Raw genomic sequence first — 14,392 nt, forward strand, 5'->3', positions numbered from 1 at the left:
AGCTTTCCCGAATTTCCTTGAAGCTAACATCACTCTGAAGACGTATTCAATCTTCACGGCTAGCTACATTTAGTAACGTTTCACAGCTCCAGTGCGTGTCGTACAATCGCAGTGCCACAGCCGCTTCGATTCCCCGCCACGGGCGAGGGCGCCCCTAGTGGTTGCTCCTGTCTCTATATCAAACTTTTGCCGAAGCTTTATGACCAGTAAAAGTATTGAAAAACTTTGCTACTGATTTGTACCGGGAACTAAACATACTATTGACAACCTGAACAAATTTAATGTCCACACATTTGCTTATCAGGTAGTTAAGGACTACAGCTTTCTAAAATTTGTTGTCATCCAAAACCTATCTAGTTCGAACATTACCCGTTTTTCTTCAGACAACAACTTTTTACTTCTCAAAGTGCGAACCAACTATGGTTCTCAAAGACTAGCTTTTGTTTTAATCAAACTCTGGAGTTCTTTGCTATATAATATTAACTGTGCATTTTCTGTTTCGTCATTCAAAGATCAGCTTTGAAAATTTATGTTCAATGGATATTGCCCCTAATTGAATGTTCTTTAAACACAACTCTAATTACTATGGTATGTAACGTTGCGCATATACTCGGATGAACACAGGAAGGAAAGAAGCGTAATTGGAAAGAGCGCTTTTTCCGTTTCCGAAAACATGCACCAACTCTCTCAGCACCAACTGCACCAACTCGCCCAGCAAGAAGTTCTTCTTAAATACAACTATAATTATGTCATGATTAGTATCTGCTTTTTATTCTACTATAGTTCCTTCTCCTGAGGTTTTTATGGCTTTGATTGTATAACTCTTAGAATTGCCATTGTTCGGATTTTTCTTTTTTTACTCTGTATTATGCATATTATGCAGCATTCATTTTGCTGTTAATTAGTATTTTCTTTTTTATCATTATAATAAGGTCCCCCTACAGTGTTTTCACTATGAGACCTTTTTCTGTATAAAAATGTCTACTCTGCATATGTTTTCAATACCTAATGAAGTTCAATATTCAAACAGTGGGCAGGTAAAATAACAGTAAATTTAGCTAATGCACTCGTTGTAAATGACGGTTGATTGGCCGTGTGACAGGGACATCAAAAACTCTTTCTATGCCCAGTAGAAGCAAAGCTTTCTGAACAGTGTTTGTTGAAACACCTTGAAGATTTTAAGGCATAGACACCATGAACACCGTCTTGGCTCATTAAGCACTTCCCGCGCCTCGGCTCTTCTCACACTTTATTACATAAATTTCATCATTTATTATATAACCAATAACTTGTTTTAAACGGTAACGGAAAAGTAATGATGTTACTTTTTTATGGTAACTGTAACTGTAACAAGTTACTTCTGGAAAATCGGTAACTGTAGCTGTGGCAGAGTTACTTTTTACTGGTAATGGGGTTGTGACTGAGAGGCCTTAGCCCTGTAGTGGGTGTAGTCAGGCCAGGGGCGGATCCAGCCACCCATTTTAGGGGGGTCGGTCGCTTGAATTAACACCGGAAATGGGGGTGTGTGGTCATTACTTTTTGTTTTTACTACCACAATAACCCTGTAATCACTTAAATACTGGTAATGTGTGCCATAGTGGTCCCACTCAATTGTCCTAACTGGTGAAAGCAGATGGACGGCAAGCACTGAAGAGAGGGGGAGGGGGTGCTGATAGACTTTTTGGGGAGGGAGCTATCGCCTTTTCCACTCCTCCTCTGGATCCGCCACTGAGTCGGGCTGATGATAATGATTTACCCTGTAAAGTGGACAGAGGGAGGACCGCTGCCATAGTTCAGTGGTAGAGCATTGGACATGTTTTTCGAAGGTTGCAGGTTTGGTCTCTTCTGGCAGCAAGCTAACGTTTTGCCTGCTTTTCTTTTTTCACATTTACATTAGAATTACTTCTAATAACGTCCCTAATACATAACTTGCATTGACTTCACTCTGGACGCCATCTTCGGGTATGAGCTGGTTTAAATGCTGCGTGAACTCTTGCTCGAATACACGTAGAAAAAAAATGGAGACATCAGATTAGTGCCAGGGCCCTCTCCATTCCTCTGTGCTCCCCCTCGGCTTGGCTGGCAAACATAGATAAGTGGGGAAAGCACAAAAATAATGTGGGAAGCAAATGACTCGCTGTCGTCTCCTACACTGACACACTCAAATGCTATAAAACATCATGGTGGCCACCATATTCAAGTACCCAGTGCGGAGAACCTGTCTGGGGTGTCACGTGGGAGTTTTGTATACTTTCCTTGACATCGCTTTCTGTTAGTCCTGATTAAAGGGACTCTGAAATGGTTTTTTGAAGTACTGTTAGCATTTAGTCTAAAGCATCATCAAACTATTCGTCCCACATATTTAGCAACATTCCGTGTGCCAAGGTTGCTAAGGAACAATTATATCATACCCTCCCTCACTTCTGCCTTGCCTCAACTCGTGAGACAAGCTGGCATCGCTAGCGATCACAGATCTCTCATGAATGCGCTCGACAATTTGAGCTTTGCTCAGTCTAGACCTCCGAGAATGTACACCGACAGGTTGCGTGTAGTCTTGGAGGCCTCCACTGCGGTGTTCTAGTGGCTAAAGTACTTAGCTGCTGGCTTGCAGGTCACGGGATCGAATCCCGGCTGTGCCGGTTGAATTTTTGATGGAAACGAAAATGCTGTAGGCCCGTGTGCTCAGATTTGGGTGCACATTAAAGAACCCCAGCTGGTCGAAATTTCCGGTGCCCACCGCAACGGCGCCTCTCATAATTATATGGTGGTTTGGGGGTGTTAAACTCTACATATCAGATTAAATCAAAGCAATCTTGGAGGCTATAACTCAGTGCATCCGGCAGCACACACGGCGTCTAGCAATAGAGGCGAAGATCGCAGAGCAGTTGATATCTGTTCCGACAGGTGCCGCCCTACAAGCGAATCTTACTGCTGCCCATTCCACAGCCAATCGGATCAGCAGCCTCGGTGATGTCGCGTTACCAGAGCATATGGTTCTGTGAATTGGTGGTTGAAAACAGCTTTGGCTGAGTCACAGCGATTTGCAGCAATTCACAGCTTTTAAAATGTTGTAATTAATTACACAGTTTATGCAGAGAGTTCAAATCAGTCTGCAAATGACCCTTAGAACTTAGTCTACCGGCCCAATGTGTTTGTACGAAATCGTCAAAACCATTTCAGGGTCCCTTTGATATTAGGCCTGCATGGAACATGAGCTGAGCTTTTATTTTATCCGTGTGGGGCTAATACAGAATGTTAGCATACTAGGGCTTCATTATTAAGAAAAACTTGGAGCACAGGAGAGTTTTTCTAATGTTGCAGTACCAACTAGCCCACTTATGCATCCTATTATACCACAATTTCATATTTCAGATTAACAGCTCGCTACAACAAAGAGTACTCACTGTTTATTTGTGTGGCGGTATTTTATTTAAGTGTATAAATTTTAAATAAATATCTTTCTGTCTTGTGCAGTGGCGTGACCTGCTACAATGATCTAGTGGTTATGGCGCTTTACTGCTAACCCAAAGATGGAAGTATGAAATCTTGGTTGCAGTGGCCGTATTTTTGATGGAGGTTAAAATGCCTGAGGCCTGTATACTGAAATTTGGCACATTAAAAAAATCCCACGTCATCGGAATTTCGGAAGCTTCTCCGACGGTATTCCTCATAATCATATGGGGGTTTTGGGACATTAACCCCCCAAAATTTAGTTGCCGGGCATGTTCTCATAAGCTTAGAAAGTGTCAGTAAAAAAAAAAAAACCTTTTACTACTGTTGATGAGTGTACATTTAACTACTGTGTCATCTTTCTTTTTCACAGATATGTTTCAAGTAAGTAAATTGCTTTGAAGTTTTGTGTTCCCGTTCTCTTGTGTATTGCATGTAAGCATGGAATGTGACACCACTTTAAAATTGCTCTGCCATTGCATCATGCTGTAAAAAGTAGATATGATTGTCATTGGTGTTAGTTTCTATGAACTAATTTTCTGACTGTGTGGTTATCTTCTACTCAACATTGATGGATGCATCAATTGGGTATTTCCCGTGTACTTACTGCATAGCATGATACGTACTGGCATGTTAAAACAAGATCATTTCATTTGAACGGTTTTTGACAGGTTCCACCACATACACTTGCATGCTGAACTCTCGAGGCATGGTAGAAGCTGACCTGACGGTTAGCTCAATTGCTGCTGGAGAAGGTTCTTCGTGTGACCCCAAATTTAGTGGTAAGTGCAATAACCACTGTGGACGCACAAAAAATCGGTTTCACCCCACACATTAAGCGATAGTACTGATAGTGACTACTCGTATATGTTAGAAAACTACACAAAGTAATGTTTATAGCTTTATCAACCATATTGTACTATGTCAAAATAAACATAAGCTTACTATTTAGATTGCTGTGAAACATTGCGATTCAGGTGACTAATTTGTGGAAATGTTGAAGGCTTGTAAATTGCTAAGTGACAGTTAGTTGGCAATGTTATGAATAAACTTACATGACTACAGCACATCTTAGCTATCATGTGCTGCATTTTAAGAATGTGAACGTTCTTCTTGAGTAACGGTAAGTGAACGGTTGTTCAGAGTTTTGTTACAAAAATGCCAGCAAGTTTAATCCACGAGATGCAATTGTCTAATGCACTTTTTAAATTACGAGCACAGTTATAAAGATGTCAGGGGGTTGTAGAGATTACAAAGAGATGTCAATATTCGAGCAAGGTAGACATTATCTGTCTACTTTCTTCAGCAAAATGAGATTCTAGATTAAACATGCTACCTTACACTGCACCTATGCTCTCAGGATAACAGTCTAATGAAATGATCGTGGTGGGGAAGCTAGCTGCTCATGTTTCATTCAAGCTAGTAGTAATGTTAACAACACAAACATCCACTCCATGACAGGAGAACAGAGACTTGGCTATCGAGATCAAGACAATGCACTTCTCAAAACAGCGGTCCTGAGATAGTTTGTTTTCCCATCGAGGGTGCCTGACTCCACTGCTATTCCATGCATGCTACACGAAGTCACATGTTATATTTTGCATTGGACAGGATTTATTTATTTCTCAGTAATTGTAAACACGTGACTTGTACTTTCCTGGAAACATTTCATTTTTACATGTCTTACAATTTCGTGCCACTGCCCAATTGACCTCTTGACCATTGTAACAATTTAAAGATTGATTTTTAACGAAGTGATGGTATCTCGGAGACAAAAAAATAACTGGTGGCTCCTTGATAAGACCTGGATAACATCGACATATTCTTAATTTTATTTTAGAAATTGGGCTTGTGAAAGTAGTAAATTTTATGTTGGAAGCAAATGGAGGCTTGCTCAAATAAAATCTAATTGAATTCGAATAGTATATATGACACTTGACAAAGAAAAATGAGCATACTTATCATTATGCAACTAACCTGCACAATATTTTTAAAACCTTGAGCAAGGCATGTGCAAATGTCAACCTTTTGCAGGATTTTACTTCCAGTAGACTACAAGTGATAACTTGTAAAAACATTTTGTTTTAGAGTTGAATGTAATTAGAGTATACGAGCCAGTATAACAAGCTCTTTAACCTAAATAAAACTTATGAATCAATGGGGAGATGGTATGGCACACCTCCACTGCTTTATGGGGAGGTTCATTTCGAATCCTTCTGAATTTCCAATAATTCAACTTTGAAGTGAAACAAATTTAAATATTGTAATATGTGTTCAAATATTTGAAGTGCTTGAATATTCCTACAAGTCTACTAGAAATACATTTCGAGAAAGAAATTAGTACAAAAGTAGGTCTCAGTCATGAGACTGAGTGCGGGATGTTCCTTTAATGCATAGACCAAAGAAAAATATTTAAACTATGAACATATTAGACTATGTATTTAGAAAAGCTAACATTATGCAGCGAGAAGAAGTATTAATTAGTAAAATGAATACAGCATTACTAGCAGAGAAGGTTCTGAATGTAAGCATAAATTCCTCTGATGGTACTAACAACCAATTTTCATGGTACTTGTTTTCTTTAGTGCAATGGAAAGATTAGTGGTCAGAGTGTCTAATCATGGAATGGTAATGAGGAAAATGCCAGCAAATGTTTATAATCAAATTTTTCATTCTGCGGCGATTTGAAGTTGTTAACTCGCAAGTCACAACACATGCTGTGAACAGTAGGTGGGGAATGTGAGAGCGCTCTATGTTTATGCACTGCAGTTTGCAGCACGTGCATGGGCTCCATGCACATGCATCGCAGCTTGACATGTTCTGCTAGTCTCCACAAAAGCAGTGCCACTTCTGAGTGTGTAGGTTTTTTTGCTCGTAAGCAGCACAGAATTGAGTGGGGATGGGTAATAATATGCTTACTCTAATTTTGAGCATTAACTATGGCACGCATTGAAGCACCTGACTATATATATATATATATATATATATATATATATATATATATATATATATATATAGTGTAGTGTGTTGTGTCAAATGTGTCTTTTGTCCTTGTCCTTGGCCTGTGCTACTGCTCTCAATTGTTATGTAGTATATACGTGCACCAATGCAAACGATCCTATGATACAGCTTCAAGACTCTTCTGTTAGGATGCATGACATACCGTTTTTTTGTGATTACGACTCGCAATTAAAATATATAAAACCCTACTCAGCTCGCGAAAAAATGCTCAGATCTGTCATTATAATTCACAGTATTTTCATTTCCACCAGGAACTAATCAGACATTCTGGACAGTTGGTTCCCTTAAGTGAATACTGAATCCACTTTTATAGCTACAGGCAATGAATTTCAATATGGAACAGATGAAAAATTTGCAGTAAGCTTGTTGCAATTACTTCTAGGTTTAAGGGGACACTAAAGGCGAATAATAGCTTACATCAGAGTGAAAAGTCAATGCTTGAGAATCTCTAAAGTAATGAAACTTTGTACAAAACCTCTCTAGTAATTGAGAAACTAAGGTAAGGTTAGGACATAATTTGCTCCACTGGCGGGACGTTCTCGAACAAGAGCTCGGTGACTTAGAAGGTCCTCAGTACCACAACTAATCAGTAGAACTCCAACTTCTCATGATAGAAAAAAACCATTGCAGTGCATTACAAGACAGAACAAAAATTCAACCTATGCATTTCAATTTGATTCTTAGAAAAGCAAACTTCTTAACACTACCCTTGAAAATGAGACTTTACTACGCTGCGCCACAGCCCACGCAGTCAGCTGTTGGAAGTTCAGGGCAGTCATGGTGAGTACTGCATGAGCAGGCTATTTTGAGATGGGCCGTTTAAATCATGCCAGTGATATACAGACCACCAAGACGTGGTTTTATTTCAAACCAAGCATTTTTTTTTGGCAGAAAATGAGCTCTGCAATGTTTCTGGAAGGCTATGTCAATGATCCATGTAATATGTGCATTTAGTGTTTAAGTAACAAGTGTAAATATTTAATGTCACTTGGTAGCTAAATAACTTTGTGACTGCAAGATAACTGCAAAATGCATTGAGCAGACATGATGCCTTTGCATTTATTGCAAGATCAAATAAAAGAACCTTCAAATAGTTTCTTGACGTTTTGTCAGCGTTTAGGCTACAGCAACATCTTATTCCCATCATGAATTAGGCAATGCACCTTGTATGAAGGCAGCTATGCACTATTGTATATCACCTCCCTTCTCAGCAACAGTGCCTTTTCTCCTTAACTTGTTCACTTCACAGCTGCTACTGGTGACAGCGCTATGCTTTCCATTTTAGGCAGCGGAGATGAAACAGATGGCGGAGTGGTTGAAATGTTTCTTGGCAGGTATCGCAACACTACCAGCCATTCTTATTTTATTCTTCTGAATGCTGATAATCAGGAAACCTTAAAAAGTATGCAGAAAAACAAAAAGTATTTAAAAAGGTCACCGATAACCATATTTGTGCTTGGGCAATTAATGTAGTGGTGTATTTAGGGGCGAAGTTACAGCCGCACATGCATAGATCCTGCCTTTGGTTAGATAGCAAGAGCACAACGCTCACTGCACTGATGAGCTGAACAGACTACAATCGATAGTTGCCTTGCATTTATTTACATGCTGTCACAGCTTTACTAGTCACTAATCACTAGATTTGCAGCACATAATGCTGCTAGGGAATTCACGGTTTTCAAGAAAAGAAGCCTCGAGATAAACACTGTTGCACAGCTCTCGCCAACATGGAGCATGTTCTAACACTGGCAGACAATGCTTGATGGCCACCGGAGGTTCAGTGATGCGGACTGGTCTTATCCAAGCAGATGTGTCGATGGTGCCACATTTAATAGAACAATGCTAGGTAGAAGGGAAGCAGCAATTTGAAAACTCATTCAGCTGCACCACTGCACTCTGTAGCGATTTGCATGTTCTAAGTCTTGTAATGAATTACAGACTTGATGCAGAGAGCTTCAATAAGTCTGCAAATGATTCTGAGGACTTGCTTTACCGGTTCAATGCATTTATCAAAATCATCTGTACGTCTTCAAGACCCCTTCAACAGAGAGATCGCACATTATTTGTAGTGGGCACTAATGCAACTTAGAAGTGTAGCAGCTTGGGCTAGTTGGTATGGCATGACGATAGTTATAGCGCGAGAAGAAAACGTGTCTTTCGTGCCCTTCTTGTCTCTGTGTCGTCGTTTTGTTCTCGCGCTATAACTATCGTCATACTAATGCAACATAGGGAAATGCAACTTTGAACCTAGTATCTTTATGGAATTTAAATTAAGTAGCGAGGAGAATCATTTCCATGGATTGTGTGCTTTCTGAGCACTTCGAAATTAGCATTTTATTAATGGCAAACCAGCAAGAGTACAATGCACTGTGTGTCTATTTTTCCATATTAAGTGTTATGACGACACCCATATTAACCGTTATACTAACGTTATGACATAATACTACCTCACTGTGGCTGCTGAAGTTATATTCACCTGGTGCGCCACCAATGGCGGTGCTGCAAATGGCCCTCTAATGATGCGATGGTGGAGATTCGGCTTTTGTCATCTGCTAGGCTCCAGCTAGAACAGCAGTATTTTCCTTATAGTAATTCGCTCGTGTCGCACGGCGTTGCTCGACTACTAGCTCTATTTTCTTTTGATGATTAGTTCTTTACATGGCCGCTAGAATTACAGCTGGTTAAGGAAAGTTAACATTTAACATATTTTCTATATACCGTATTTACTTGCGTTATCAACGCAATTTTAAAAAAAAATCGGAGCTAAGTTTGGGGGTGCGTTTGTTACGCGAGGTAAATTTTATGAAAACTTTTTTAAGAGAAGGAAAAAATGTGATAATGTAAAAAAATAGGTTAGGTTGCTCAGCCTTTCACAATTTACATACACGTACACCCTTTGGAAACAGCTTCTTTGTCGCACTTTACACATTTTCAGTGGTTGATGGCGCTATCTTCTGCAAGCTGTTCCTCAGGCTGCCCACGCACGAACGCTTTGTGACTATCTTTTTTCGCAATAATTTAACCGTAACAGTGGTATCTGCTTGTGATCTCGAAGGGCGCCCAAGAGCGTGAACTCACGGGGGAACGGCGAATGAAGGAACAGTCAGAATGAAGAAAAAAGAAACTTGGCTAAAAAAGAAAATTGGACGGGGTTCGCACGAAGAGGCTAACGTCGGTTGGCGCGGGCAGTTTGGTGACCTTTGTTCACTGTGTGCGTATCAGTAGGGATGTCTCTACAATCACAATGCTCGTAAAACCCGTACAGGTAGAAAGAAAAAGTCACAGCATTGCCAGAAAGGCGAAGCAACGAACGCGATAGCAACAAATTGAAAGGTCACGTGCAGAATTGAAAGCAAATCGAAACATGCCCCGCGTTCCTCTCATGCAAATGACACACAAAGCGTACTCACAGGTACGGATGCACGCGAATAAGCGTCTCATTTGTTACTTTGCTGTGTCTGAAAAGCGTGCACTTTTCGCAAATGGAGACTGCAATGATTGCAGTGACCGTTGTGCACCAGGTAACTACAGCAGAATCGTTCCAGGTTAAGCCCGAGACCAGCCAAGGTGTATGACCTTCCCCTCCTCGCTGGGCAAAGTACGGGTAGGAGATTAGAGTGGGCGCTGCCGCATAATGTGGCGATGCGCGCTCATGGCGCCATCTTGCTGTTAAGGCTGAAAACACGATTCCCCCCCCCCCCCCCCTGAAATACTCGTGAGCAGCGGTAAGTGGCAGATATAAGTAGCTTGCCGTTTCAACGGTGAAGGATGTGCTGCGGGGTGGCTCAGTGGTTAACGCCTCGCTTTCACGACGCAGAGGTCCCACGTTCGATTCCGCGCGCCAGAGTGTTTTTTTCTGGATTTTTTTCTTTCTTGCATTTTCGAACTTGTTAATTGTTAGTAGAAGGTATATGCATCGAAGCTCTAGTGGATACTGGCACTGCTATTTCGATTATTTCCTCTGACCTTTGCTCCTGTCTCCGTAAAGTCACAACACCTTACTCGGGCGCGTCTCTTCGTGCTGCGACGAATGCCATTACTTGCCCAGTGTACAGTTCGTGTTTTTATAGACGGTATTCGTCATCATATTGCCATTGCAGTTCTCCGTGAGTGCACCCACGAACTCATTTTGGGGTGGGATTTCCTGTCGTCTGCATGCGCTTCTATATCTTGTCGTCAGCGCCTCATCCACCTCTATCCCACTGACTCTTCTGTATCGGAACATGAGGAGCGCATTCGCCTCGTCACCACTTCAGATGATGTTCTTTTGCCATCCTGAGAAGAAGTAATCAGCGTTAATTGCTATCAACATTATTGATGGTGACGTGCTTCTACTACCTTATGGCCACACGGTACATCGAAGCATTCTGATCATTCCAGGCCTTGTTCGTTTTTCTGAAGTGTCTGCTTTTATTACTGCGTTAAATCAGACCCCAAACCCTTATTGTTGCCCTGTAGATCAACAGCCACATGCGCTATTGACCCGCATCCCATTGCAATTGTTGCTCTTCCAAGTCAAGAAGACCTACCAGAGCTAAGCTCGCCACCACTAAACCCTCCCACTCCTCTATCGGTGACGATAATCCCTGATCTAATTGCGGCCCAGAGTCAAGAATTGCTCAATTTATTGAACAGACATCTTTCTTTGTTTGACGTTCATTCAGGTGGCCTTGGTATGACATTCCGCGACTCACCGAATTCAGACTGACGGCTCCCGAATTATTCACCAGTGCCCATACCGCGTGTCTCTCGCAGAAAGGAAGATAATCGAGGTAAATGTCTCAGACATGCTTCGATGGAATATAATACGTCCTTCCTTGAGTCCATGGTCTTCGCCAGTTGTTTTGGTGCAAAAGAAAGACAGAGTAGTACGTTTTTGCGTTGATGACTGGGCACTGAACAAAATAACGCGTAAAGATGTTTACCCTCTCCCACGAATTGACGATGCACTAGATTCGTTGCATGGCGCAGAGTATTTTTCCAGCCTTGACCTGCGATCAGGCTACTGGCAAATACCAGTGGCTGAATCTGACAAAGAGAAGACGGCTTTTACCACCCCAGATGGGCTATATGAATTTAATATAATGTCTTTCGGACTTTGTGACGCACCCGCTACCTTCGAACGTATGATCGATAGCGCACTGCGTGTCCTGAAGTGGAAAACCTGCTTATGCTACCTCGACGACATCATAGTGTTTTCGTCTACCTTTTCGCAACATCTGCAACGTCTCAAAGAAGTTCTCGGTTGCCTTGCAAAAGCTGGTTTACAGCTGAATACGAAAAAATTCACCTTCGCAAGCAAGACGATCAAGGTTCTAGGGCACTTAGTCAGCAAAGACGGTATTCGATCGTATCCTGAAAAGCTTGCCGCCGTCATCGAGTTTTCTCGTCCATTGCGTCAAAAAGAGCTGCGCAGTTTTCTCAGCTTGGCATCCTACTTTTGGCGCTTCATATGCAATTTCGCAAGGCTTGCATCTCTACTTCATCAACTGCTTGCAAGTAACACGACATTCGTTTGGTCCGAAGACTGTGAAAAGGCTTTCCTGGCGTTGAAGCAAGCCCTGACATCTGACCCGATACTATGTCACTTTAATCCAGGGGCACCGACCATTCTTTACACTTACGCTAGTGGTCATGGTCTCGGTGCCGTTCTACTGCAGCGTGACAACACCACACGCGAACATGTCATCGCTTACGCCAGTCGTGCTTTGACTGCTGCCGAGAAAAATTACAGAATAACCGAACAAGAGTGCCTCGCTGTTGTATGGGCGGTACCAAAATTTCATCCATACCTCCATGGCCGTCACATCACAGTCGTCACCGACCACAACGCATTGTGCTGGCCTTCGTCGCTAAAGAACTTATCAAGTCGTCTTGGCCGCTGGGTGCTTCGTTTACAAGAGCACAACTTCGATGTCGTCTACAAGTCTGGTAAGAAGCACCAAGATGCTGATGCTTTCTCCCTCTGCCCTCTACCCAACCGTCATAGCCCACCGTCACTAATTTCCACCGTGGCATTACCCATCGCAGGTCTCAGTTGGCTAAGATCCGGCCGCCCATCTGCCCTTGTGTCGCATCAACGCGTTGAGCCTTACTGCCGCTTCATAATAGCATGCTTAGAAGGCACATTCGCTCCTTCGAATGCCCGACAACTTCGTCGACAACTGAAAAAATTAAAGCTTTACGATGGTGTCTTGCATAGCTATATTTACCATGTTGTGTCTTTACGTGTCCGTGTTTCGCTTCGAACTACATCAAATTTTTTCACATGCATCACCAACAAGCCCACATGGCAATTCTCGCCGATCATGGAGGCAATACAAAACCAGGTGATGCGTAGAAAGCTTGGCATTCCTCCTCTCCTGGGGGCAGTGTAAAACCACGCTACATCCAGCAAGCATTCAGAGAGGTGTGGGAAAGGAACAATACATGGCTTTACATGGCAGGAAAAAGATGGCTTATGCCTTTGAGTCATCTTGGGGAAAGGCATAGAGACCCTGTGACTCTTTTTAGTAAAGAGATCGCACCACACCCTGTCAGGAGTCGACCATTGATAGGGATTAACACTGTTATTTCAAATACATTGTATCACACTTTCGATGTGAAAGCTTTGTATTTATCCACATTGGTTAGAATACACCACAATAGAATCTCATTAAACAGCACCTGAAGGGACTGAAAAGATGTTTCCTTTTACAAGAGTTCTGTTTACTGGTGGGTTGCAGCATTCAAGTATGAAACCGATCATATCATAGGCAGTTGTTCCGTTCAACAGATTTCCATTTACTGAAAGTCTACGGTAATTCTGTTCAGCAAAATTTCAGATGATCGTGAACGAGTCGTCAAACGTCAATTTGCTATCTCAGAGATTAAAATGTGTGGCAAGAGAAAAAAAAAACTCCACACAACCTACCAGTATTTCATATAACCGTCGTGCATCCCCTTTTGACTTGTGCCTTCAACCTAATTATTTCTTAGTTAAGTTTCATAAAGTTACGATGCACTTAAGAATTGCTGAAAACCTAATCACAGGAGTTAATGAAAGGTTGTTGCCTGTGATGACCATTTAGTTTATTTGAATCTCATTGCACTTTGTTTCTCATGCGCTTAAAACTCCGAACAAAAAAATTGAACCGAAGGAGCCGGCTTGGCAACCAAACACTCGTAGCACGTGATGTGCATATGTTGCACTTCAAGGCAGACACGAAAGCCAAGGCCCTAACGCTGACATCAGTGACGAAAAATGGGCCAGAAAGTCATTTTGAGTGCACCATGGCTATAGAGCAGTCACGAAAAAAATCGTCGCCAGACATGCAGATGTACACATTGGTGGCGAGCAGACAACAGAAGCACTCGACACTGAACGCGCTCCTATTGGCAACACCACTTGATTTGTCCTAGCATTTTGCTTGAACATTCAGTACAAATTGCTTTATGAAATTGCCAACTAAGTTTCAATAACTCTAGCAGGAGAGACTGGCCGGCAGCGTCTAGAAGCTTTCATGTAGTGAGCTCGCACATGCAAAGAACGACACTTGAGTCCCCTCTCTGACGTCACACGCAAGACGGTGACACTCAAAGATCACTAGGCGAACAGCATAGTACAGTTTCAGAAAAACCAGGAACCTCTTTAAGGCAATAGATCCAACACCAGTAAATGCCCCAGTTAGGTTCCCAAATTAGGCAGGCTTCATTCTGACTACTGCACTAGCCATCACACTTGCACTTGGCGTAGGTGGTTCTCGTTGTTGGCCTACTGGCTCAAACATGTAACATGTCAGGCGAATCACCTGCAAGTGGTCAAAATTATTCATAATAGCTAATGAGCTCTACTGAATTTTATGTAATGTAGCTGGTGTGCCTAGCCAGAAGCAGGCTCTTGTGAACCCCTGAATTTACGTGATGGTGCATGCCAGATTGG

At 42.0% G+C, this 14,392-nt stretch overlaps 1 protein-coding gene across 2 annotated transcripts in view; it reads left to right on the forward strand.

Annotated features, from left to right (window-relative positions):
- The window catches only part of Sardh (Sarcosine dehydrogenase), a 168,515-nt gene that overhangs the window by 57,938 nt on the left and 96,185 nt on the right, over positions 1-14,392 (forward strand). For both annotated transcript variants that reach the window (XM_037413481.2, XM_037413480.2), the window contains exon 14: positions 4,122-4,232. In XM_037413481.2, coding sequence (XP_037269378.2) covers positions 4,122-4,232 — 111 coding nt within the window. The remainder of the gene's footprint in view (positions 1-4,121; positions 4,233-14,392) is intronic.

This window comes from Rhipicephalus microplus, chromosome X (assembly GCF_043290135.1).
Source record: "Rhipicephalus microplus isolate Deutch F79 chromosome X, USDA_Rmic, whole genome shotgun sequence".
In the NCBI taxonomy this organism is placed as follows: domain Eukaryota; kingdom Metazoa; phylum Arthropoda; class Arachnida; order Ixodida; family Ixodidae; genus Rhipicephalus; species Rhipicephalus microplus.